The 27,250-nt window shown below is 41.5% G+C and overlaps 1 protein-coding gene across 3 annotated transcripts in view; it reads right to left on the bottom strand.

Annotated features, from left to right (window-relative positions):
• The window catches only part of LOC138628660 (neural cell adhesion molecule 2-like), a 230,787-nt gene that overhangs the window by 10,804 nt on the left and 192,733 nt on the right, over positions 1-27,250 (bottom strand). For all 3 annotated transcript variants that reach the window (XM_069711823.1, XM_069711824.1, XM_069711825.1), the window contains exons 8-15: positions 25,962-26,107; positions 19,293-19,443; positions 17,377-17,564; positions 16,923-17,019; positions 15,626-15,799; positions 12,917-13,036; positions 11,813-11,934; positions 9,309-9,483 (exon numbers count right to left, since the gene is read on the bottom strand). In XM_069711823.1, the coding sequence (XP_069567924.1) occupies positions 9,309-9,483; positions 11,813-11,934; positions 12,917-13,036; positions 15,626-15,799; positions 16,923-17,019; positions 17,377-17,564; positions 19,293-19,443; positions 25,962-26,107 (1,173 nt within the window). The remainder of the gene's footprint in view (positions 1-9,308; positions 9,484-11,812; positions 11,935-12,916; positions 13,037-15,625; positions 15,800-16,922; positions 17,020-17,376; positions 17,565-19,292; positions 19,444-25,961; positions 26,108-27,250) is intronic.

Raw genomic sequence — 27,250 nt, 5'->3', positions numbered from 1 at the left:
CTATACACTCACAATATTACCAACCACAAACACTGTTTGAGGTTTTGATCCAGGGAGACAAACGCTTTCAACATAAAAGCACAAATTAAAAGAAAGTTAGATTGCAGGTGTTTACTACTAAATTGAAACCGAGCACAGACCTTTTTATTTGAAGGATTGCCCAAAGTACACAGGAGTGTCCGGATAAAGATTTCATTGAAGAGTTATTTTTGCGGGATGCCAGCAAAAACTCTTTAGCCTGAAAGACTGAAATCCATAAACATCAGACTTTCATCCGATGAGGAGTATTACTCTGAAGTGCTTAGCAGCGGCTTGACAGTTTGAGGTTGGATTGATATGTTACATGCTTGTTCGCTTGTAGCTATTTTATTAAATTTATTTCCAGTTATACATTGAAATAGAAAGAGTGCTTTACTGGCAGAAGGTACGCCTCGGATGGCTTCATCAATACTGACACATTAGCTATCGTTGTCAGTGTTAATGCATTGAGCGGCACGACGTGTCCAGAGTACTCGGCGATACTACGGCGGCCCTGAGGTGCAACAAAGAACATTTTCCAAAGCAAAACAACATTACAGAAAACAAAATGACTTTTCAGTGTCACATCATATTTTTAGAGTAGTTTGCATAGTTAAACATGCGAATGATATTTTGAAGGAAGTTTTCGCACTTATGGAATCAAAAAATACTGTTTAACTTCAAATGTCCTCAAAGTCTGCATCTAATTTTCATCATGTCAATGAAATATTTCAACATTTCCAGTTCTAAAAGAAAATTGATAAAACCGGATTGTGTCTGTTCCTCAGTAGTACTTAGATCTTGCAGCTTTAAGGACTCAGGAGTGTCAGACAGACTTTTCCGTACAGGAAATTCTTCACTATTTCAATCAAAACCAGCACTTCTTCAACTAAAAAATGTGCTTCTGTTTCTGAAGTTGAAGAATCCAAAGTTGCTTGTTGGGTTCCCTGCCGCCTGTCTGACTTTGTAAAGAGAGAACTACCATAAACACTGTAAAAGGAGAACAATTTAAAGTATTTAAAAAAAAAGGGCTCTCATACTTCTTTAGCGCAGAGTGATTTTTATTTATATATCCGCAAAATTCTGTGAGCCAGAAACAAGATGCCTTTCTTCATGAAGCAGCTCAGATCTCTGAACGAGGAATTAAGACATGAAAAACGGCTTAACTTAAAATTGAATAAACGCAGATGAAACGCAGCCAACGAGTCAAATTGTTTTCAAGTTAGCAGCCAAGGTGCCTTCCAACAACTACGAAAAAACATAATGATGAGAGGCACTCGAGAGACTATTATAAGACAAGCATATCTCCCTTACGAAGTCAAAGCATTTAATACGTTTTTTTTATGATGTCATGGTTTGGTAACACTCACGGGGTCACATGTGGCTAAAGAGAATTAATGAGGTCATGAGGGGCTTTCAGAAATTAGAGGGCAATGCCGCTCTCCTCTTTTACCAAATGATCACTTGATGCAACAGAGCTGTGAAAACCGTCTCCTCTAATAAACCACAGGTCAGAGTGATGAATTTAAACCCGTGTTACATTTCCAAATAGTAATTCCATCACATTGTTACTTTTTACGACTATGTATTTTTTTTTTAATTTAAAAGTCCCACTAAAAAGTCACTGATTGGCTTTTTCATTACAAGAAATGCTAAAAATAATATAAATAAATAAAATAAATTTGTAAACAAGCTGAAATCTTACTCGATTTCATTACTTCTTGTGCACATGATCTCTCACCGTCCACCTAGCAGAACGCCTTTTCTGTCATGTTCAAAAACCTCAGCGCAGTCCGATGTGCCGGACACGTGTGAAATACAACCAGAGAAGTAGTGTTTTTTTCATCTTTCCACTTTCTGGAGCTGCAAAAGTCTTCGTGCTGCTGCATCATTCCCCATTTCATGCTCGCTGGCTGGAGGTCAACCTAGCTTTGTTTTATGTCTAATGTTAATACATCATGTTCCTTCACATTATTCAGCCTGTTCAGGTTTTTTTTTATTTTTATAAAGGCTACAACAACAATAGTACGCAGCCCTCCCTAATATTATAGGCTAAGATTAGTGCTTAGTTTGTTGACAATAATTATAGGATATAAATTAAATGTGAAGAATGAGTAGGAGAAAATACTGCCAATGAAGTCGTGCAACCTTATCTGCTGCTGTCCTGTTTATAATGTTATTATAAGCCAAATAGTTATTATTAAATGGTCAATTTCTTCAATACAACTAAGATAATTGTTTATGTATAACATTTAAGGAGCATTTTCATGTCTGTGTGCTACAGAGTAACTTCTTACCTGCTGCTGTTAACTTTATATTATTAAAGTGTGGAAGAGTTTGAAGTGTTTTTATCTTGTAAGTACCAGACGAAGCTCACTAAGCAATTTGCCAACGACTAATTTGTTCTGTAAGACTTGAGTTTTCACAAACTTCCTAATTCTGGATACACAGTGCTCATTAATTCTGATTTCCTCGCTCCATTAACCCTTTTACTGACATCCTCTGATTACTTGTTGATAAATAGGCCCATTGGTCCATTAGCAGCATTACTCAATGGCTAGAAATCCAACTGCATGTGTGCCACCTGAAGCTATTCCCACACATCTTTGACAATACAAAACCATTAGGCCTGACCGCTGATTGACTGTCGTGAGATTGGATCTGTGAGGAAGCGACTCAATTAATGATGACTGAGCGGGTGTTAATCCGGAAAAGGATAAACATAATCATTCCAGGATGGAGTGAGGGTTTCTTTCCCCAAGTGCTCACTTTGGAAGTGTAGATGGGAAAGTTTGACTGAGGAGACCCTCAGAAAACTCCACAATAATTAAATCCTGCTTCGTTTGAAGGAGAGCGAAGTGTCCTTCCTCTCTGTCCATTTCCAAGAAGGAAGCAGACGAAGCCTGATGCAACTCAAGTGCGCTCGAGAGACAGCCCAAAGGAAACGAAGGACCACGGGAAACTACTTTTAACGTGGAAGTATGTGGCATCCTTAACAATCAACCTCAAAAGACTTCAAAGAAATTTGGTCCACTTTTCAGTAATTGCTGCTGTCTGGGGTTACGACTTATTGAAGGAGCAACCCCGGTGTCTTTACCTTGATCTTTGGAATTGAAATTCAAGTTTAAACACGAACGAAAGCAGTTTACAACTACAAATGTCAAAATGCTACATGGCCTCAACACGCTCAGGAAACTACTTTGCTTGAGTGTGTTTTAGCCATGTAGATTCCCGCCGTAGTTCCCGACAGCGGTTACTTCCTGCTTATCTTTGGTTCATCATGTCGGGGATAAAAGAGGCCGCAGCAACCGGGTAGACATTAAAACGATTTTTATCATTTCATTTCGCGTTTTTCTGATTTATTTTTCTTTGTCTCTTCTCTCTTTACTGTCCTTCAAGCACTGCTTCCAGTAGACCAGTATAAAGATGTCACAACTTTACCCACACAATAGAAACTACTTTCTGCACAACTACATCATTTAAAACTCATTGATAAAGATTGCAGCTGCTTGGTTTCGATCGTGACAGCACAAACGGGGCAGAATGTGGATTCTTTTTTGAAAATTCTTTTATTTTCTTCACCAAGGGCTTTTATCATTTTGTATCTGGCTCTTGTTCACACATCAATTCATTTTCCTCCCAACTGTATCTTCCCTAAAAGGGAGTTAAAAACTATCAAAGCCCAAATTAAAAGCAGTTATCCTTAAAATTTTTTGGACTGGAAAATCATCTCGGCGATTTTCAACGATTTTTGTCATGAAGTGGAATGACTGACAACACGGGGTGATGATGATTCTTTTTGAAAAGTAGTATTTTACAAAATGCCTCTGAGAGGGTTTGTTGTCGGCAGCTTGTGTTTGGAGGTTCGTGGATAATGGCTCTACGTTTAGCATAATTGTAGAACCATTATCCATAATTTTCCCTTATTTTGGAACAAACATTGGATATGTTTTGTTTGCAATTGCAAAAAAAAGAAATTGGAGGGATTTAATGATTTTTCATTTACTTTCAATTTCATTTCATTTGAGTGAATATTTCTGAAAATATAAAGAAATGGCAGCAACACATCCTTCATATTTCCAGTCACGCGGTTCATTTCACACTGTAACTGTGACACACGATGTATTTTCAAGGCATGTCTGCCTTAACGAGGGGTCAGTGACAGAAACACGGCTTTACACGCCATTTACACCTGTATTGTGTGCGATCTGTGACAGAATAATGACATGGATCCTTGCATTTACACCTGGTCTCAAAGTGTGCCCACAATTTCAACTGCGGATGTGACGTTTCTGCTACTGCCTGCAGAAAGAGGCGGAGTTATGTGACCTTTGAACTTGTGGGAGAGATGATTTTTCATCAGAATGTAAACATGCCATCTCCCCATTTGGCCTGGCTCATCCAATCTAAATGTGTTCCGCATGTATTTAAAACTAGCACTAATACGTCTTTTCCAGTTATTTCCAGACACAGATTTCATGTCAATAGCAGGTGCAAGTGGGCTCTTACATATAATTCCCATTATATAGACGTCATCTGAACTGCATCTCTTTTCCAGGACACCATATCATCATTAATTATACGACTGCTCGAGGCAGCTTAATTCTAAAAAGTAACTGGGGGTCGCAATAAGCTGCTTGCACACACACTTTGGTTTTCTGGAGGAAGACAGTCTCTCAGTCTGGTCAGGATGGTCACTAATATATCAAAGGTCAGGCACAGTGCACAGACACCGTTGCTCCTGCCCTCTTTCCCTCACAGATGACATGTTGATGTTAAATGTGCTTCCTCACAAACACAGTCTTCTGATATCAACAGAATTATCTTTGCTCGGTGAATAAATGAGTAAGTAAACATGTCAACATCAGCTCTGATCTATTCTACTGGTCTTTTTTATTCCAGTAAATAACAGTGTTTACAGTATTACTATGTTGACTGTGGCGTATTTTACACAAGCCAGTCCCTGTAGTTTCAGCTTGCTCGTATCCCTCTAGACGTTTGACAGCTATCGTCAGTACATATTTTCAGCTTTAATCTTCAGATTCGCAGATGCAGTTTTGATTTTAGTATTTTAGTTTCACAGCACCGCTGGTACATCAGCTAATTGTATTGAACAAATAATCCTCTTTCATCACGAATAAAATTGATTATTGAAGAGCAAAGATATTAGAGACTGTTTACTTGACTTTGTAAACAGAGTTGAACCTGAGCTTTATTTATTTGTTTTTGCTTATGTGGGTACGAATTTATGACTGACTTCAATTTAAAAGCACCCTCACTGCCTAACGCTGCAGGTCATTTATTCAGCAGTGGCAATTGGAAAATGTATCTGGTTTATTCTGCATCATAATAATGAAAGCTCAGATAGCCGGGACACTGAGTGATTGGCATTTTTATACAGCAAGTTATCAAACACAATAAATTTTTTTTTATCCAACTGTTTTTAACATAATGACTTTAATTTTGAAAATTGATGAGGAACTTAATTCATGTGATGGGAGCCTGCAAAAGTATTAATTTCCCATCTCGATTTGCTGGCATCATTTCCTGGAAATCTAGATAATTTCTTCAAGTGCTTTGATGAGATTAACACGAAACAAAATGTATGACGCCTGTTTTCGTCGAGGCTTTTTATGGCACATGACTGGAAGAAGAAGAAGGAGAGAGCCAACAAAGTCATACAGCAGCTACAACAAAGGAGCAACAAAACTGTGTATCAAAGGCAAACTCAAACTCAAATTTCCAGCCTTTTCTGCCACTGAGGATGTTGCTATCATCGGAGTGGGAATTACTTATGACACTTTAAAAGCCTGCATTACATTTCATCTTTAAATTTATAATAGAACATGTTTGAGTATCTTATCAAATCAAATAATATCATTATCCCTGAAATATAGTGATATTGTTTCCTATGGATCATTTACCTTGCTTTGTCTTTTGTTTTTCTTCCTCAACAACTCCACTGAACCAGCCAATGAGAAGCTGAATCTATTCAGTCAATTAAAGTTCTACACTTTGATATGATCATTTTATGTGACATCGTAGCTTAGATTCGACACATATAACTGCTGAGATATGATCCATTGTTAAAGATCAAAACATAAAGTGTCACAATAAGTCTGTCTGATCTCTCATTTTCTAGCTTGTCCAACACAGACATCACTACTGTTACCATAGCAATGAAACGAATGGATAAAGGGAGGAAGTTCTTTACTGTAGTAAATCAATGTCCGTCACTGGCACAAAGGTATGAATGCATTAGAAGGGGGACATAATTGTAAGAGTTTTATATAACGGCAGAGTTAGTCTATCATGGTAAAGTTCAGTCCTGATGCCATCGTATCAATGACGGCAGGAAATCAATCACAAACAAAAAGTCTCTTCAACAACAAAGCAATGCAGCAGAGATGTAAAACGGTTGACAAGGCAACAAAACAAAACAAAAAGCTAGTGTTAGAGACACAATGCTGTAATTGGCTAGGACAGAGAGACAGTGCAGTGATTAAGGAGGTACAAAGAAAGCTTTGATTTTGAAAAAAAAAAAAAAAAAAAACATTCAAAGGAAGAAGAGTAAATTGAAAAGGAACAAAGGGCAGTGTTGCAATCAATGGCATTTTTCTTAAAGGATTCTCTGAGAGCAGGAGGGGATGAAGGTTATGCTGCCTGTTACAAACTACAATAGGACGGAGAAAGCGGGTGAGGAGGGGGGAAAAGAGTGCCAATTCAATACACTGGAAATGCATAATACATAGAGAGAGAATTGAAGAGAGAAATTGGTTGGTGAGAGATAGAAGGCACCTATATAGTCTGAACATATTTTCTGTCGGGGAAAAAGCCAAGCGGATGTTTCTTTCACCGAGCCGAGATGTTTATATGGGGTGGGGTGGGGTGTGTGTGTGGGGGGGGGGGGGGGGAGCGAGGCAGTGAATTGGAAAGATAGTCCACAATTGGGATTGGCAGATATTTCACATCCAATATTGTTGATTGAGCTAACTCTGACCGGACCTCTCCAATATCCAATTTGATTCAGTGCAGCAGAACATGTGATCGTGGAGTCATTTTTCGGTTTAACCTGTCCGCCTTTCCGAGATTATTTAAATAAATCAACATCATTTCGGTTGGAAATATTCAGACTGATGCCTCCGCTAAATGGAAGTGCACTACAGAAAAACTGACATTATTAAACTGTAAATTGGTCTGGGACTAGTATCAGCAGAACTGGGTCATTGGTTTAGAACAAAAAAGTGATTGCAGAGTCCTGACAGAACTGAGAGACAAAGTTTGAGCAAGTGAGCGAGTGATTGTGAAATCCCTGCCCGGCGAGACAGCTTCTTTAATGCCTTCTTAGCTGAAAAGCTCGCAGGAGTTTCTCCTTTTCAAACAAACACATTAAGAGCGAAGCGTTTTCTCCCATCTTTCCTCTCCCCTCTCCGCCGGGCTCTTTTCCACGATGCACCTCTGTTTGCTAACAAGACAGGACAGCCAATCGAAGTGACCCGCCTTAAGCTCGCCGCTTCCCTGGTCTTATTTTCTCTTTGAAAAGCAGCCCAAACTCTTGCAGGGCCGTTTATCCAGCGCAGTAATGACAGAGGCAAACACTTGCTCCATCCAAACCGGCACAAATGGTTGTGGTAAAATGCTCAGAGAAGAAAGCAAAACATCACTTTTTTTTTCCATCACGTGTGAATGTGTGGTCTGTAGGGTGGGGGGGGGATCCTGAGAGCTCTGGAAGATTAACATTTCTATTTCAACAATATCTCTTCACGTGTTCTTCTGGCTTCAAAGTCTCACAGTTCACAGTTACTTCAAAGACTCTGTTTGCATTTCAGCACGCGTGTGCGCGTTTGCACGTGCGTACATTTTGCACAAACGGCCTGCATGACTTGGAAATGAGAAGCTTCCTGCCCATGCGGGCTTCTTTTTTGTTGTTGTTATTTTCCTCCTGGAACAGTGAGTGCAAGACTCAAGAAAGACAAAGCACCCGAAGTCGTAGCAGACACACAAACACATGCCCCACCGTACAACAGAATCCCATAACCTCGACATGAGGACAACCGAGACCAGGAGCTGAACGAGAGGTCCGTGTTTGCGTTCTGGCTTACGTGAACGAGCACGTGTTGGTCTTTCAAATGAGAGGTGAGCTTGACTCGGCCGTGCGGAGACAGGCTGTCTGCCGAATTGCAAAGTAGCCCCACACGAAAACTCATAGGATAAACACACAAAGAAGAAGAAAAGACTGATATTTTCAAGGAAGAAAACAGTCGCGTGGTGCTTTTCACCGGTGGTCTGCTGGGTTTCTTTGAAGCGAGCCCCGGTACGATCGCATCATTTGTGCCGTTTATTAGAACAGGAGTCAACGGATCCCAAATTAGAAGCTCAGATGATGCTGATGTTGCAACCTAATGATGATTTTTGATTACCAACTAATCTGAATATTTTCCTTAAATAATTCTTTAGTCTCAGAAAATACTGCATCACAACTTCAGAGACAACAAAGTAACATTTTTAGCATCTTGTTTGGTTTGAACAACAGTCGGAAAAACCCCAATTTAATCAGTTTATGAAGATAGAAACAGAGAGGAGCAGCACATCTTTATATTTCAAAGCTGGAAGTGAAGAATTTTTGACACTTTTGTTCAATAATGTTGCATCTGTTGTCAAAATAATTGCTTACTATTTCTCCACCGGAAAGACGCTTTGCTTTGATCTTTTACTGGATCATCACAACCCGACATTTGGGGGATGTAAACAGTTACAACAACGTTGTGATAAGGATTCAGTGAGTTATGCAATCTGTTCATCCTTATGTGTGTGTGTGTGTGTTTTGGCAAACGGGCATATAGATGATGCAGCAGCAGCCACGGTGACATTTTATGCCAAAAAAAATTCAACTTTTCCAATGTAGCTCTACAAATCTGCTTCTGAGTAAAGTGCTGTGGATTTTAAACCCCGTTCAAAGATCATACAGGGAGAAATCCATTCCATGAGAGGCAGAGGCACCAATTTCTACAATAACAGCAGCCTCATTTGTCCGGAAAGCGAAGCAGCAACAAGCAGTGCTGCATTCGAGGCTTGCTTTGTCTTGACTGGAACATCTTGTTCTCTTGCTTTTGTTATCGCCAATGCTATCGCTCTTTCCAGTGGCACAAACACCGCTCAACACGAGTTCAGAAATGTTCTCTTGGGACTGTCTAAAGGCATTCAATACAAACTCCGAGCAGGCGAGTAAAAGGGAACTATATTAAAAGGGCAAATTACGGCACAAAGTTTTGTTTTTCTCATGCTTTTACCTGTAATGTCGGGCTTCTGTGGCATGAAGAACTGATAGAAGGTGGGCTCCGACAGGCCTTTGACGTTGCGCGCTGTGATTTCCACTTCATATCTTGTGTTCCAGTGCAGCGGCTGCAGCATCGCAAAGTCATTCGCTCCCGGGACGAGCTTGGTCATCCACTGTTCCTCTTTGTCCTGGAGGAGAGAAAAGCACACAAAGTAAAGACGGAGATAATTGAACGCTATTATCCTTCTTCCCAGTGCTCTACATTTCCTTTTTGCCAACTAGCATCAAAAGGAGAGCAGAGGAAGTGTTGTTTTATTTGATATACAACAGTTAGGACTTTGTGAAAGTCTGAAAGTTACTACAATGAGCAGTTGTGAAACACCCACACAGATGCACTTGTGTCGGTAAAAAGAAAGCGTAACTCCGAGCCTTTCATCACATTCACACAAGATCACATCTTTCCCATCCTTTGTGGCCTCAACCCTTTTCCTTTTTTCCCCCTTTCTTACATCATTCTGCCTCAGTCTTGAGACCAATTGCAAACAAAGGGCTGGAAACTGAAGAGTTAGGGTGAGAGCTGTACATTGAAAGCATGCCAAGTGTACTGTGTGTTTAACATCCTTGGCACCTTTTCCTCCAGGAGTTAGTGGAACAGTGAAAATGTGCTTTCATAAAAGACAAAGTACTGGATGTAAATGTATGGAACCTTTTGTCTGGATTGTCAGATGCTTGAAATATACAGACGCGTGTGTGTGCGCACGTAACACCACAGTCTGGATCCACTCCACCGTGAGGATGCAGTTGTGTGTTCCCGATGCCAGAAAAAGGACATAAGATCAGCGGGGTGTGAAGCAGCCGCGTTTTTCTCCCGCTGCCTTGGCATCCTGCTCGGCCTCCCTGAGACTTCCTGACCCTCTTTTCAGCGGCATGTTTTCATCTGCAGCCGTATTATTTTAAATCGCCGTCACTTTCTCAATGAGACAGAGAAACGTCTGCTTGGACACATTAGCTCTGGGGAGATAGGAGATTTGGACCAGCTCAAATCCACTTAGTCTTGTGGAGAGTTTTTGTAACAGTGCCATCTATTCTGCTTCATGGCCTAATCTCAGTCTCCCTCCTTATCTTGTGAGTTTAAGCTGCTTTTTGCCTTTTTTTTTTTTCTCACACACACACACACACACACACACACACACACACACACACACACACACACACACACACACACACACACACACACACACACACACAAATCCGCCACTTAAATGGATGAGCAAATTGTGGGAGCTTGTATGTATTCTCATTTAAAACATAAATTGTAAGTGAAACAAGGATTGAAAAATATAAATTTTTAAGCACAACATTGTTCATTTAGCACCAACTCAACTCATTCGTCAGCATCAGTGAGTCTCCACCGGGAGGAAGACGCATTGCCAGTGTCCCATGCCGTGTATTGATTGTACCGAACACAAAGAAATCAATGATTTTCAGCTCTTTTTTCATGCGAAATAAAATTGCATTCTTCAACATTGAAGGAAAATCATTCTCCAAATTAGAAGTCTTCATTTTGTTGATCTAGAGGATCAAGAGTTTGTTTTTGGTTTCCACAATGTGGCCATGAAGATAGGACTTGTTATCAACACTGCTCAGAGAAAGAAAAAGCCGAGTCATAGATGCAAAGAATAACTCAATTATCGGCCATTTTATGAAATAAATTCATAAAAGTGCAGCAGCAGGCAACAACTCGAATCAAATAATAAACATTAAGTCTACATGAGTTAATTAAATTTAGTTGGAAAAGAGGGTCATTAAGGAGTATTGATGTTTTGGTCTGAAATTAATTTGGTTGTTAAGTGTTCAAAAAATGTATCAATACTTGAACAGATTCTTTACTCTATTTTGGACTTTATTATTTCTTGTTTTCAACATATTCCTTGAAAATATCCCATCAACCAATGTGTTAGACCGTCTCTCCTCTTCGCTCTCTGAGGCACTCGGCTCCTGGCTCAGCGGTTCCTCCATAAGACTTTGAAAATGGGTCACATATGTACAGTTTCATCTTTTAAAAAAAAGGATTAATAACTTCTCCAAACAGCTGCCACTGGAGATTTAAGAAAACATTACTCAAACTAAACAAATTGTGCTTTTGTTGGGGGACTATTTCCAGCTGCGGATTAATACCTATTTGAGGCAACAGTAAGTATCTACAGCAGCAGGGCAGTGGATATAGGACTGGAATAAACTGCGGCGCCCATGTTCATCATAATGAAGGAAGGTGTCACAGTGAGAAATTTGCCTCACCTCCTTTTGGTCTTTTCGTGGGCTTTCGTGACCATAAAAGAAATATACAATACTACCAGGGCTAATTCTTTATTAAAAAAAAAAAAAAAAGATTTAATGAAACTTAAATGCACTTTTTGCTTTCCCGATCACCCCCAGACTGGCCTGGAGATTCTTACAACAAATCTGAACACGGCAGCCGTGTTTAACTGAAAAATGCTCTAAATTAAAATAACTCACGGTCTTGTACTTTACTATGTACTCCACAATGGGCATCCCGCCATCGTCCTGCTTGACCAGCCCCAGCCGGTAGGCCTTGCCCATTCCTCTCTGCCCGTGGACCGCTGGTGGACTCGGCTCTCCTGAGGGAAACACGAGGGGGAGGCTTCAGCAGAGATGCACGACAATATGTCTTTGTGTGTGTTATTCTTTAAGAGGATGTGTGTGTGCCTTCCCAAGGAGCGGAGCAGGTGGCACCGTGAGATATGAGATAAGGATGCAGAACAAGGAGAGAGAAGGTTTTAAGCTGAATTAAATTCATATTACAAGGTAACTCCCACCGCCTGGCTATAATTAATGTTGTCTGGAGGTTTTTATTATTCACTGTATTTTACTAATTGGGTCTTCTTTCTAACATTTATTCTCAGCAGCATCACTGCCATGGAATATTAAAGGTGCAAACACTTTTTTCATGGCCTTGCCTGGATTTACTGCAATCCTGCTGTGCCAGAGTGCGCGAATAAATAAAATGCTTATCATAAAAAAAACCTGCAGTACATAATTTTTAATGCAGCAGTTTTACATCACGACACAAATTTGACAGGATCTATTCCAACCCCCAATAATCTCAATTTGTATCACTGCAATAGGAGGAGGCTATAACCATTTCCAGTATAAACACGACAGAGTTGCATAAGATGGCAAATAGGCCTCAATTTATTGAGCTGCTGATGCTTTGAATAGATTCTTGATGTGTTTGCACTTCTATCACATTTTTTGTGTGTGTATATTTTAGGAATCAAACCTAAACATCTTTACATTCATCCAAATAGTTGAATCTGTCGTATTTTATAAAACATACGGCACTTTTCTTCTCTATGATTTGTAGCTCATCGTCTCCTGAACATCATCGTCAGAGAGATGTGCCGATAATTAACAATTAACCCAGTTGAACTGCTATAAAACCATTATAGCAATCAATTAAAGTGATTACGATTGAATTTCATCTTATAAATACATATTCAAGAGGCAGTTTGAATGCTGTTGAGCTCTTGTTTTGAAGGATGTAACATGAAAGACGTGTGTCGGAGAGAAGAGAAGCAGGGACACAGGAAACGGACTCACGGATGGGTAAAGTCTGGAAGGTCTCCGTGTGGCTGAACTCTCCCTGACCCTTCCCGTTGACAGCTGCCACTCGAACCTCGTACGTCGTGTTGGGCTCCAGTCCTGTCAGCACTACTGTGGCTGCAGGGAGACAGCACCAGAGTTGATGTCAGCTGGAAGTATGTGGTGACTGTCAATCATGTGGATAGCAGAGCAAATCATTAAAATGTCTCCTAGTACAGGCAAACAGAGCAGAAGAAGAAGAACAAACAGTCATAATGAGCGGGTTAAATGCCGATCACATTAACATAAACAAACCTTTTACTCTGCCCTGAATAGAAAATCACTCAGACATACATTAAATCGCTGCTTTCACCGACTTCGTGCTTTTTTTCTCGAGTAAGTTTAGTGAGTGAAAGAAAACTGCTTCCTGCAGCCACGTTCCAAAATGGTGTTGAAAACCTTGGTGGTTGTTATATTGTAGAAGCAAAGTAAAGGTGAAACTAATTATACAACGATACACCTGACCACACATGCACTTGGAAAGTCTGCCACCACAAAAGAAAGAAAGAATAACCAGTTAAATTGGACATTCTTTCTCAAAGGCAAAGTGTTGCACTCTGTTGTGCACATTAAAAAGTGACAGAAGGAATTAGGAAGTAAAAAATGATGAGAAATTCAAACCCTACTGAAATTTCTCACTTTTGTGCACCTGGGTTATTGGTTTGAAAAAAGTTACTGTGATTGTCAAATGCAGCCCTCCAATACATAAAATAACCTTTGTGGAGGCATACTGATACCCGTAACGTTCAATCACACTCAGTCCAGCCACAAACTAAATTCTTAATTTGAGTAATTTCTCGTTCTTTTTGTGGATTTTTTTTTCTTTTCTTGGTATTGTGGTCTCACTATGTGATCAGATTTTGCTGGAATGAGGGCCAGCTTTCACGTTAAATTAAAAGCCGTCTCGTGTTTCATATATACTACGTACATGATGAAATGATCTCTACAAAGGTGAGCTGTCAGGAGCTCATTTGTTGCAAGTCTCTCAGCTTTAGCTGTATTCCTCCAATATACTGTAATCACAGCAGTTGCAGCACCTAAAACGAACTCAAAGTAGACAATGTATTCAAGAATATAAACTCGTGAAATGCAGTAAATTAATATCGGATTTTAATACTCTTGCGACTGTGAAAAGCATGTGTGGTGTGTTTGCACTCGAACTGGATATTACATCCATTATTGTAGAAAACAGGAAATCTCATTACAGATTCCTTTTTAAATTCTACCGTCACCAGAGCCTATTTACATAACCTCCACTATTCAGAAAAGCCAGCAGAGAGTCGCTGGTATAATGAGCTTGACTGAAAGTTGTTGTTTTTGTCAGTCTGCACAAATTAAATACTTGAATGGTAATAGGTGCTTTTGCAGTTCTTTAGTCCTGGAACTGAAAACAAATTCTGCAATTTGCAGCCGTGCTAGGTTCATTCCAGGCTATAAGCAGACATTTCAATTTGGGCGAAAGCATTCAAATGAAACGAGTCCAGGCGTCTCATTATACTGAAGACTTTATTGTGTGAGGATCTGCGGCTGAGGACATCTGAAGTGGCTTCTGTGAGGCTTGTAATTATTCCAGCTAACATTTTTAATATTTCAGTAGTAATTTCAAATCAGGAGCCAAATTGATCTAAATTACATTTACAGTACAGCTTTATTTATTCAGTTCAGTTCTTCATCGCTCTGTTCCTGTATATTTTCAGATTTACGGCTAAAGTGCGAGCTCCTGTTTAATATTCACCTCGCTGCTTCTCCATACTGTAATTGACTCTGAAATGGGGGATATTAGTGATAAGCCCTTCAGGTTTGTCGGACCTACTCATCACCCAACCATTCGTCTTCCGGCTCCCATTTTCCATCCATCCATCCTTCGCCTCGTGGTGTACTTTCCACCAACAGGCACAGAAATCAATCTGGAGTCGTAAAGCATGAGAAGAGGAGGACTGCGCTCTTTCAGGTCAGACAGGTCCTGGCCCTCTACCCACGAGGTGTTTGAGCTCCCTCACGGTCGGACAACATCTCATTGCCGAGGCTTTGAAGGATCGCATGACGGATCGTGCAATGAGGTCTCCACTTGTGCCTGATTGCCGTCCGTTGATGTGTGCGGGGTTAACGGACAGAACTATTGGTCACGAGCTAGATAAGATATTTATCTGGCATGTTGAGGCACAATCTCTGGTCTAACGACAAGAGGTTGCAAGTTGGTCGAGGCAGAGCTTCAAAACTGCTAAAAAAATCTGAAACATTACATTACTGACTGGAAATCAGTTGACAGTTTACTTTTAAAAACCCCAGAAGGTCCCTTTATATGGCTGAGCGAGTGAGTCCTTGTTCCACAGATCGATCTATCTAAAGATCACTGATAACGATCGCTGCTTTCCACCTGCATAAAATGTATACTACGTTAAAAAAACCTTCAGCTGCCCATGAAACGAGCTGACAATGTGAAGAGGTGAAAGCTTTTCTTATTGATCTGAGTAATTCAAACTGCCTCGGCCATGAAACACAGATAGAATCAGAAAGCTGTTCAAATGGGTTTAGTTCACCTTAACAGCGGACCAATGTTCTCAATATTTTTGCACAATAGCCTTCGATTACATTGTTTTTCATATCGTATCTTGTGAAAAGCGTTACTTTGCTGAGGTTATAAACACAAATGCGATGTGCACTCACTTTGGACACTGTGTGACTTGACGTCCCTCCAGTCCTGGGAGCCCACTTCCTTATACTGGACCAGGTAGTAGCTGATGGGAACGCCGCCGTGGGAGTCTGGCTTCATGAACGTGACAGTCGCCAAGCGCTGGGAGACCGCGGACAGACGAACCGAGTATGGATTCGATGGTACGTCTGGAAACACAAAATAATTACATTTAATTGTTTCCCTTTACAAGCGTGTTGATTTTGGTACGAGAGCAGTCTTTCCTGAATTAAAATTGCCCCCCCCCCCTTTCCGCCCCCCTGCAGCTATAAATACATATTTTGTAATATAACAGAGTATACAAATGCATTTATAACCAATGATGAATGAACTTTTATTGCTGCAGGCAGTACTCTGCTTCGTACCTATTACATCACTGTCATCCTCATTATCAATCTAAACATGGACATTATTGCTGTAATAACTCTTGGCCATGACAGCAATTTAATATTTGGTAATTCACCTTATTCCAGGGTAAGGAGGTGCATCACTCAGTTGCGTCTCTTATTTGTCCTTGGATGTGTTTTAGTTACGGACCAAAATATTTTCTTTTTTTTCCATATATTTCTCACTTGGAAAACTTCAATGTAACATTCACATGCCTACTTGCGGCCCCACTCAAGTCGAAACACTTTGATTCACGACAAACGTACAAGCAAAAGATATTTCTGCTGTTTTTTTCTTCCCGATTTAAACACAGAGTGAGTTTCTGCTCTAAAACTAATTAAAGACGCCAACTTTTACTACTTCTTAACTGTGTGTTTCCCTATGCGCGTGTGTGTGTGTGTGTGTGTACGTGTAGAATTTTAAGTGTCAGAACAAATTCCAAAACACATTGTTTCCGGCAAGACTACATATTAGGTCAGCTTTTTGCTCACTACTTTTCTCCTTAGCCAGAGCAATTCAATCTGCACTAAAGATAATTAGACTGCACTATTGTGTATTAGCCCGCGCTACCGTAAATTAGGGGGTACTTCAGTAAATAGCGAGGGGTATGGTAAATCAGCCAGCACTATTTGAGATTAGGCTAGGCTGAATACGGGTTGGGAGTTGTTGTCGAATTTATCTCCCTGAGAATTGCAAATAAGGCTATTACCATTAATAGAGAGGTAGAGGGTTACAAAGTAGTTGAATGGTCGCAGTTACTGCGAGAGCACTGATTCAAAAAGTGTCGGGTCTCTGACTCTACACACTCTGGACTTGAAATTAAGTCACCGATCTCATTAGCTCAGGTAAGAAGCCCACAGAATAGTGGCAGCTCTGCAGACTCACCTGCCTGGGCCAGAATGAACTCCTGGTATCGAACGCCAATGTTGTTCCTGGCTGTGCAGTTGTAGCGGCCGAAGTCTCTGTCGGACATAGGAGTCACCTGGATACAAATAAATGTTAAAAAAAAAAAAGCATTTACTTTTCTTTGTTGATACCAATAATGCATTTCGTGAAGGAGTCAAATAGTGGCCTTCCTTCAAAAAAAGTCAAAAGTAACATGAGTCAAAGTTTAGCGGTCATGCGGCTCCGTGCCTGCTGGATAGGTAACTGAGCAAGTTGGTTGCTTCCAATAAATTCTATTTATATTCATACCAAACAGAAAGAAAGTCTTGGAAGTCTTCCCTTCGAGTCTTTTTGGCAGTATCGTGTGGTCGACGATAATCAGAAATTCATTATCACGACTGTTGAATACGTTTTAGTCTCGTGGTCTGTGATTACTAACCGACCGAGAACTCACCTCCAGCACAGACTTGCCCTCTGCGCTGTGTACGCGCATGTTGGCAGTTCCCTCTGGTGAGATGGTGAAGCGCTCTCTCCTCCACAGCATGGTGGCCGGCGGGTTGGACATCACATCACAGCTTATGTTCACCGGATTCCCCTCCCACGAATAATAAATGGTGTGGTTGGTCAGGAACTTTGGTATATCTGTCCAACACACAGTGAAATTCCCTCTTAAAGCTGCCTCGTTCATAAGGCAAAGTAGCTTTTTTTTTGCACTCAAACAAGACCTAATTTTGTAAAAAAGTCAATGCTGGTAAGTCTGGAATTTGTGGCAGCCAATTAAAAACACAAATCAAAGGTGGAGCTGTGCTGGATGATCAAAGACGTAAAAATGACTTGCCGAGGCTTAACCCACAAATTCCTTAAACAGAGAAGAAAAAGCATTTCATCAACGCTTTCCAAACTCCCTCTGAAATCTTAAAAAGAAAAACTTTAAATTTAATTGAAGCCACCTCGTGCTGCGGGTGGGGGTTTCCATAACGATCATCTCCCGCCTGAATAAGAATAAAGGATGCAAACAGAAGCTCATTTGCCACAGCAAACAAAAAGGGCAGTAATAGACGATTGCAGCAGCGAGCTGTTGTGCAGATTTCTTTCGGCCCAGTCAGCCCAGCTCAGTCGGAGAAGCATTATGGTTGTTTTATGCTCGCTTGCAGGATTCCATTAAAGAGATTGATGCCTGGCTCTCTGTCACAGCCGAGGACGTGTTATCCCCCTGCAGCCTGCAGTGACTTAGTAAATGAGTTCATTAGTTTGGTGGCAACGGCTGGCTCAGCCCCGCCACAGTCAGACTCACAGCCTGTGTCTTTCTGCAAAGTGGAAGTCGAGTCTCAGAGCAAGTTGTCAGCTGCAGCTCCAGAAAAAAACAAGTTTACAGTATAATGACGGCGACTTTACGTCATGTTTAAGGAGCGGGGGCATGCACGTGAGATGTGGGTCTTTTTCTGCACGAAGATGCCGTCAAAGTTTTTCCAAAATGTCCACTTTTCAAGAACTACGCAAAACAAGTTTTGAAGGGAGGCCATGAACTCAAAAGTCACCTCAGCCCGAGGAGGAGACATTGCTTTCTACATGACAAGAGAGATACAATTGTTGTTTTCCCCCTGCTGCCTCTCTGAATATATTTGTTTATCTGGTCTCTCTCTGTTGTTCCTCTGAGCATCAAGGTAGAATCACTGCGACCAATAAACACACTTTCCATTGTTCTCGTTCAGTCTGCAGTTCCGCTCATAATGAACCTAATCATTCTGAGGCCAAAATGGAGATCTTTGCTTCGGAGCTCATTAGGCAGAGGAAGAGTCCGCCCCAAATAACCCCAAACAACCAGCACTGAAGAATGGGCGCGCTCGTCGGCAAGTAGGGGAGCTGTCAGCGGGAGAAAACGAAAGGCAACGCATGGTATCCTCTCACTAATTAACCCTTCTGGAGGCAGTGTGTGTGTGGTGGAGGGTGCAGGGGTTTTGGGGAGCGTGGGTTGCTCGTAATAATATAATGTTCTGTAGAATAAAAATTGTCAGAGTATAAAAATAATTATTAGAAATAAGCGCAGTTGAACTCTTGAACTCGAAACAACACTGCAGGGAGTTTGCATGTTTCTTTCGAGGCTGTTTAAAATGTGTTTCCCATTAAGGATGCAAAACATCAGATACAAATGCAGAAAGCGGAGGGTTGTAAGAGGTTATATCAGGTAAACAGGGCGTGGAAAACAAAACACTTCTGCATTTTGCCCGCAGAAAATGTTACGTAACCTACTGATTGAACATCTCCAGTTGCCTGATAAGACCTCTGCTCAGTCGGGACAACATGGGCGGTGAAATTGACAGGGATAGTTGAAAACACCGCTGAGAGTGATCAGATAATGAACATACTTACACTCAATGTCCAGAAACATGCTCTTTTGATGACCTCCGATCCTGCTTTGCGCCTCGCAGTCAAATCGACCCAAGTCGGCGAGCCTCACTCCGCTGATGGTCAGCACAGACTTGCCGTGGCGGCCGCGAACTTCGAACCGTCCGTCTTGGCTCTGAAGACAGAAACACACCCATGTGCAACTTATTATTGTTGGGCATAACTTCTACTGCACAAATAGACCTATATTTCTGTAAAATAGTTAGGACCCGACTTTCAAATAGATGCGAGTTGTTCTGCTCAGCCAGAAAAGGTAGGGAAATTCTAGCTGTGAGGTTTTGTTTGTGATACAGAATGTATGTAGAACCAGACAGACATGGGGTGCTGAAACAGGAGGGAATTTCTTATTTAGAAAATAATGTGCTTGACTCCTTATTTGTGACACTGGATTTGAAGAAAGACACATCCACGATTATGTAAAGCTGCAGAAATGACAGGGACAAATCACCCTGAGGCATCAGACGGGCTTCTGCCAGCTCCAAGTAATTTAAGGAAAATTGTTCGTCTAACTTTGTTCTTGCGACTGAGTGACAGCCCCTTGATCCATTTTGACCCCACCCCCACCTCCCTGCGGGCAAACGTCACTTGTCACACAGAGTCAGGGTTAATGCAATAAACTGTCGATTTATTACAAGGTCATTACATCTGTATGAAGACAGATGGTATCAATTTGAAGCAACGGGTCAATTACAGCAGACGAGACTATCATTCCAGTAATCGACATTCCCCCGTAATGAGAAAAAACACCCGAGGAGCATCCTCGTCGCAGACCTGATACGGCTGAAGCCTTCAGACTGTTACCGCCTGATAACCTCCGTGACCCCTAAGAAAATACCTTTCAGTGGTACTGACCACAGACTCGCAGTGGATGCAACAGAGACCTGCATGTCTGCAGCAGAAGATTTGAAGGTCGCGTACAAGAGGTGATATCATTTCAAACAATGTCACCTTCTGCCTCTTGTTTTAGACATTTTTTCAACATTGTATGCTTAGACATGAAGTATTTGTGTTATTTCAAATGACATACAGACTAATAATGACGTTAAATCATACGGTAAACATGAACACAGGCCGCTTCATTGTTACTACTTCCTATAAATATGCCATGAAGACGTTGGTTGACATTCTTTATTTGCAGAAGAGGCAGCGCCATGAATAGGAAACACGGTTTTCGTTGAGTTCTTGTTATTCATAGAGGCGGAGAGTACTGCAGGATATTATTAATGGAAGTACCCACGAAAAGGCACATGGCACATTATGGTGGCAATCTGTCCCGGACCCTGAAAGCCTTTGTGAGCAAACAGACACAGCGATCAAAGAAAGCAACAGGATATCACCGTGGCACCATCACTGCTAAGTGATACGGAGATGGACCAACTTACATTATCGGACAAATGGAGTCCGGTTACAAAAGATGCTTTCCCTGAAAATGGGAGTATGCGTAACACAAATGTGTTTACACACATGCAAAGAAAAGTTTGCTTTTCCTCACACTGTTGCCTGCTAATTAGTCAATTAAGTCCACTTAAAGAAAGAGCTTTTATAATAAGTAAAAGTAGAAAAGAGGCCCAAGAGTTAATATAGGATTGCACTCAAATTAGTGCTTTAAGTTTGTTCCTAATAAAGCAATAGAAAAAAAAGAAGCTGTGGCCTAGAGTCAAATCAGGCTCCCCGTAAGCCTATTTAGTACAGAAGGATCCCATAATGCTTTGGGAGGTTTTAGTAGCTACGGCTTTAATTAGAAGGACTCTTGTTTGTGTTTTTGTTTTTGTTTTTTTTGTCGCATCTCTGGCAAAAATCACACATTTCTGGGGAGATTCTGGTGTCAATCAAACTGCATTTCCAGTAGCCTGCTGTGAAGCCTTACCCTTCTCTTATTCAGTCCATGCATGTTTACACTGTGTAATCAGGAAATGCCACACAGTGCAGCTTTAAATAAAACCACTTTATCACACAGGAGTTACAGTAATTACCAGCCTCTGATTTAAATACAATATGCATCATAAGTGAAAGTTAGAACTGAGAAATTCTTCAGGATAGCAAATGTTTATGTGTCCTCGACCTACAGTACTTATTCAACCATTATTGACCTATATCACATACTGTATAATAAACTACAAGGAAAGCATCTATTTTTGTGATAAATATTTTCTACTTTCTGACCTCAAGAGAAATGTTTTGAAAACGCTGACTTCTTGCAGCAGACCGTGTTTGCACATTTGCATGTGTCTGTATCTACTTGTATATTTGCATCTTTAAGTCTGTGTATTTGTGTGCACACCCTGAACACCTCCTCCATAGATTTCCCCAGTAAATCAATGCACATGCAGCCCCTTCTAATGCCCTCCTGTCACCCTACCCGCCTCTGCTAATACTCATTATGTGTCTAAGCCTCATAAGCCTCGGCCGTGAAGCCCCCTCTTCTGAATCACACTCTCTTTATGTTGTCACTCGTCGACTGCTTTCAGCATTATCCTGTTTAGAATGGCTTATCTTTTCTCTTATCGCCGCAATACTATCAACCAATGAGGTGAAGCGGCGTTTAAAGGCTCGGTTCTGGTGTCTTTGTGCTGCCACCGCAGACTTTGCTTGTTTGCCTTGCCGGCTGAGGTCAATGGGATTGGGAGAGTGTGTGGTGAATAGGAATGCTGAGGATGGGGGGTGGGGGAGGGGGAGGAGGAGACAGGAGCAGGAGGAGGAGAATGAGAGGAAATCTTCCAGGAGAGAGCTTCTGAGTCAGGAAATTACTCGCTAACCCTTCCGCCTCCCCCCCCACCCCCCCCCCCCAACCCCCTCTCTGCCAACTGACAGGGTCTGTGTCTAGAGACAAACTCAGCCCCGAAAGCACAGCCTGTTTGATATGCAGCTCAGTCGGACGACAAGGCAAGCGGCCAGACGTGAACACAGCAGCAACGGGCACGCCTGTGTGCATACACACACACACACACACACACACACACACACACACACACACACACACACACACACACACACACACACACACACACACACACACACACACACACACACACACACACACACACACACACACACACACACAGGCACATGCATCCTGCTGCAACTGCAGGTCTGCTCTAGGTACTGTAGGCATGTGAACAGCAACCGGCATGAAAGCGCAGAGATAAAAGGCAAATAAATGAGCAAGTTGATGGAATAGAGGAAGGAGAGAAGACGGAGGGGAGATGAAAGAACCAGCAGGTAAAGCAAAAGGTGGGCAGAAATACATGGAATCTTGTCCCTATGTGATCTATAAGGCATCAAAATCGAGCCGTTTAAACCGAACCTATGAAGCTAAATCTCAAATTCAATCTCTCAAATGGGATTCTGGAGACGGTTCCTGTGTTATTTCACTGCAATTGTTGGAGAATTTTCAGACATTAAAAATGTCAGCTGTAAATGTCAGCGAGGCTGGAAACACATTCTAGTCTAATTCTGCCAAGTGTTGCTTATTCTGGGAGTTGGGGCTGAACACGGGGACTTCCCATTTGCACCACTTTAATGATTATTGTATCACCTCATGACAACAACAAATTGACATTTAATAATGGCTTTCTGGGTGAAGGAAATGGAGGCCAACAGGGGTTTTTTCCACACAGGAAGCAACATTATCTCTTTTCGCTTGCATTTTGCAGTGACCGGGTATCAAACAAAAAGCAAAACAACAATCTCAACGGGTGCGAGTCTGCTTTTTTCACGGTCTTATTGTGAAATGTGTTTCGATAAGAGCTCAAATCAACACAAACACGATTCACTTGTGCTTGGCTTCTGTTGAGGAAAAGGTTAAAAAAGTTCTACAAAGGCTGAGATCCAATAAATGGCACGTTTGCAACCGTCATCTGAGCAAAATGATATTTTCCAATGACACTCTTCAGCCTTGGATGTTTTGCATGAACAGAGCAGCAGAGTCCTGACCTTAGCTCATCAGTGAAACAATACCAGAGGAGTGAAACAATACTCAAATCTTCCCTCGGTTCAAAATTAAATTCCAGGAGCTGCATCCCATTATGTACTTTTACCGAGGGTCACGGTGTTAGTCGACAAAGAATGAGAAGTACAGAGGCAACATTATGTAGTGAGTAAAGCTGAGCCTTTTGAAGCTCAACATGTGCAGGCTGGATATGCAGATTGGAGAGCAAATTGAGAGAGGAACATCCTGCCTTAAACCTAAAGGACGACCGCCATCCATCACGCCTTGCGCTGCTCGAGTTGTGTTTGTCTTTGCGTATGTTTAGGTGTGTTGGTTTGCACTACGCATTTCCATAATTGCATTTGCTGTGGGAAGAGAAGCACTTACTCTCATTTTCGGCTGTGATTTATCAACACGTGCGATTCGAGCCAGTGCACACATTCATTTATCTCTGCGGTGACCTTTTTCCCGAGCAAAAGAACGGCTGCCATCTTTGGGTTTTTTTGTCCATTGCCTCTGTGAAAGCCTCAGCCTCTTGCCAGGGAAGCTGTGATGGAAATGCATATGGTTTTGACATTGATGGCATGTCGTTCAAGAATAATTACTTTCCCAAGAAAATAGCTGCACCTCATTCAACTTCTGATTTGTGAGGCTGTTATCACGGACTAAGTGAATAATGGATGCTGAGAAAGAAATAAAAAAAAGTGAGGCTTTGTGTCTTTTCAATTTCTTATGTTGGATTACATGAAATGCCGTTGAGTCAGACACTAAACAAAGACTAAACTGAACATATTAATGTTTGCCCTGAAAACTTCAAGGTTCTTGCTGCTTCTTTGTGCTGAGAGCGAATCAAAATAAAAGTGTGTACTGATTTCCCTTGAGATAATAATTTAAGCAAAGTGCGGGTGCAAGGTGGATCAAGTTATTGTTTGAGGGCAGCCAGCTTTGAGGCTTCATACAGCACTTATAGTGCAGAAAAACACAGTGTTGTCAAAGTAAAAGGTGAGGATCAATCACTGCTGAATGTAAATATTATCAGCGTCCGACCCTGCCAGCACTGAATGACCATAATTGTAACATTTCATTGGCAGATGGCAACGATTACGTCTGCTTTTTTATTTAATGAGGACATACACAAGTTAATGCCAGCTATTGCTTTTAGTAGTCCACCAGCACAAATTGTCCATTTTTCTCTATATAGATAAAAATAGTGACATTTATAGGTTCGCCGTGAAAATGAATTATGTTTTGTAACACAGATTTTTGAGCTGCATCTACAGCTCCGTGACGTCACCATCTTCTGTGAGGTGAGGTGATGTTGGGACGCCTTTGCTTCATTAAAACCTTTCTAAAACTCATTAGTGGAACTCAATCACATCCAGAATAAAAGCAGGCTGCTTTACAAAGTCCCATTTAGGACTGACATTTGGCAAATACATGGTTCTCACTGGAGAGTCACTTCAGCAATGTTGTATTTAAAAACATATTTCAAACTACACTGACACAAATATAGATTTTTGTAAATGGAAGACACATTTCTCTCTGATTTTCTTGGTCAATTGTTGGTAAATGCGGCTGCAGAGTTTTGCTGCAGTGACTGTAATGATGAGCTGTGTTCATACAAACCCCCGCTTAGCTTTTTCCCCGAGCAAGGGTGCCCAAGGCTCATGGGCATTGTGGCACTTTGAGCCATCTGCTGTTTCAAAATGACAGCAAAATGTGATTTCTCAGAAACACAAAATAAAATAAAAAATAAAAAATATACTTGAAAAAGCAGCAGCAGCACGTTACATCTCTATAGGACAAAATTAATGCACACATTGTTTTATTCAGCTGCTGTCAGACAATCAAACACTGGTGATGCTCCAAGACAGTTTCTCCTCATTACTGTGTTTGTTTACTGCTGGATAAAGAGGAGTATAATTCAGGGGACACAGATATCAATACAAATAAACTCCTTCCACTTTGTAACATAAAAGTTAAATAAGAGGAGGGTCAATTCCACTTGCGATAGACCACATTTACACACTTACATATGATTTAGTCGTGCCCTTCGTTGCACACCGTTTGGCTGGAAACCTTTAATTAAATTTTGCATTGTATTAAGATTTAATTTGGACCAACTGCAATCACAGCACTGTTTGGGGCCCAGGCTCTAACTCTGAAAATCCCTAAATACAAAGCAGACTTTGTTTGTTACCTCACTGGCTAGATGTCAGATTCCTACTAAAATGGAAATCATCTGTACCCCCCTCTCATTCCTCATGAGGACATTTTTTTACTTCGCTAAAAGTGGAAAAATGTAGATGCACTGTAAATGGTTCCCTTGCTATTTCTAATTTAATAGATCATGGTTTTTTTGTGTTTTTTTTTACATATGCTCAGGAGTTGGTGTCTGCTGCTAGTGTCAGTTCTTCTACCGCAAATAAAAATCCAAATATGATCCTAGGAAATGCCATTTAGATGCGTGTATATGCATGTCTGCAAAGTTTTGTCTGTTCTTACCCATATATGCTTCTGGTATGCCAGCGAATTCTCTATATATGCTTCCTAAGTTGTGTCCTATGTACCCAACACTTGGGTACTGTACTGTAAGTACTGTACTGTAAGTCTATCCCACGCTGTACGATGATGCGCACAGACACACACACACACACACACACACACAACACACAGAGCCAGATGGACTTCCTGGCAGCTTCTACCTTGTCTCCGTCCACGAAGGTCTGGCCGTCGCTGGCTCTCCTCCAGGAGATGTCGGGCAGAGGCTCGCCATCAGCCACACAGGAGATCATGGCGGCGCTGCCCTCTACGGCTGTCACGTTTTTCAGCTGGATGATATGGGGCTGGACTGGAGGCCACAGAGGACGAGGGGTGGGGGAGGAGGAAGTGAAAAGGAGAAAAACATTAGATACGTGAGTGGAGAAGAATGAATTGGAAAGTCGGGGGGAAGGGTGTGAGGGAGGAGGGGGAAGTGAAAGGGGGAGCAGGAGAGAAACTGTCAAAGATCTAACTCATAAGGGAGAGGAGATGAAGGCTATACCATGGGGTTTAAACACAGAACTGATGCATGACTTTGGTGCGGACAGTATAGGCCAACATCATTTATAAACTGCCCTCACACTCTGCAGGCTAGATGTAGTGGGAAAGAATGGCCTCTGGCCTATTTTGCACATATTCTGTGGCCTACATGACAACACTAAACAGATTTTGCTCAAGTTAGAAAGAACAAAACCACTGTTCCACCTGTTTTCTTTTAAATAAATATAGATTTTTATCTGGAAGGATGCCTCTCTAGCACAGTGTGGATTGCTTATAGCGCGGCGATAAGCGCTGGAAAGCGTGCCTTTGGGGGCCGGTCCCCAAGCGCCTCCACCTGATAAGATGCTCTGAGCAAGCCCTGAAACCTGATGCATGTCAAGGGCACAGAGCATGTCACATGAATCATGGATTACTTATTTTTTTTTCCTCAAAAACCACACTTAAGTCCTTAAAAGGGTGGTTGCAAAGTAGCACGGCATAAAATCCAAACGGAAAAGGAAAGTGAATGGAAAATAGTAACTAATGTACTGAAGGCTTTTAACACCACCCGGGGGGAATCGTGGGAGTGTTTGGCAATTTCACATGGCTTCAAGCTCGGGGTGGGGGAGCCATCTCCAGGGATTTTGGGAGCTTGTCAAAACATGGGGTCACACAAGCATACTCAGGCACGCGCACACACACACACACACACACACACACACACACACACACACACACACACACACACACACACACACACACACACACACACACACACACACACACACACACACACACACACACACATATAGTATTACTATACTATACCTGCAAGGATCTAAAAATAGAACCCATTCAGTCATTGTAGAACAAGCCATGCTAGTTAAACTACTGAACCCAATCTCAAATCAAATTTAGAGTTTATTGTGAGATGGTTTGATTTTACTAATTTTTTTGAATGCAAATTGTTCTC

Source organism: Brachyistius frenatus, unplaced genomic scaffold, assembly GCF_029030835.1.
Source record: "Brachyistius frenatus isolate BFR_SWC_R1_liver_20210118 unplaced genomic scaffold, ASM2903083v1 Contig_103, whole genome shotgun sequence".
NCBI classification, from domain to species: domain Eukaryota; kingdom Metazoa; phylum Chordata; class Actinopteri; family Embiotocidae; genus Brachyistius; species Brachyistius frenatus.
This window is presented reverse-complemented; position numbering and strand designations above follow the sequence as displayed.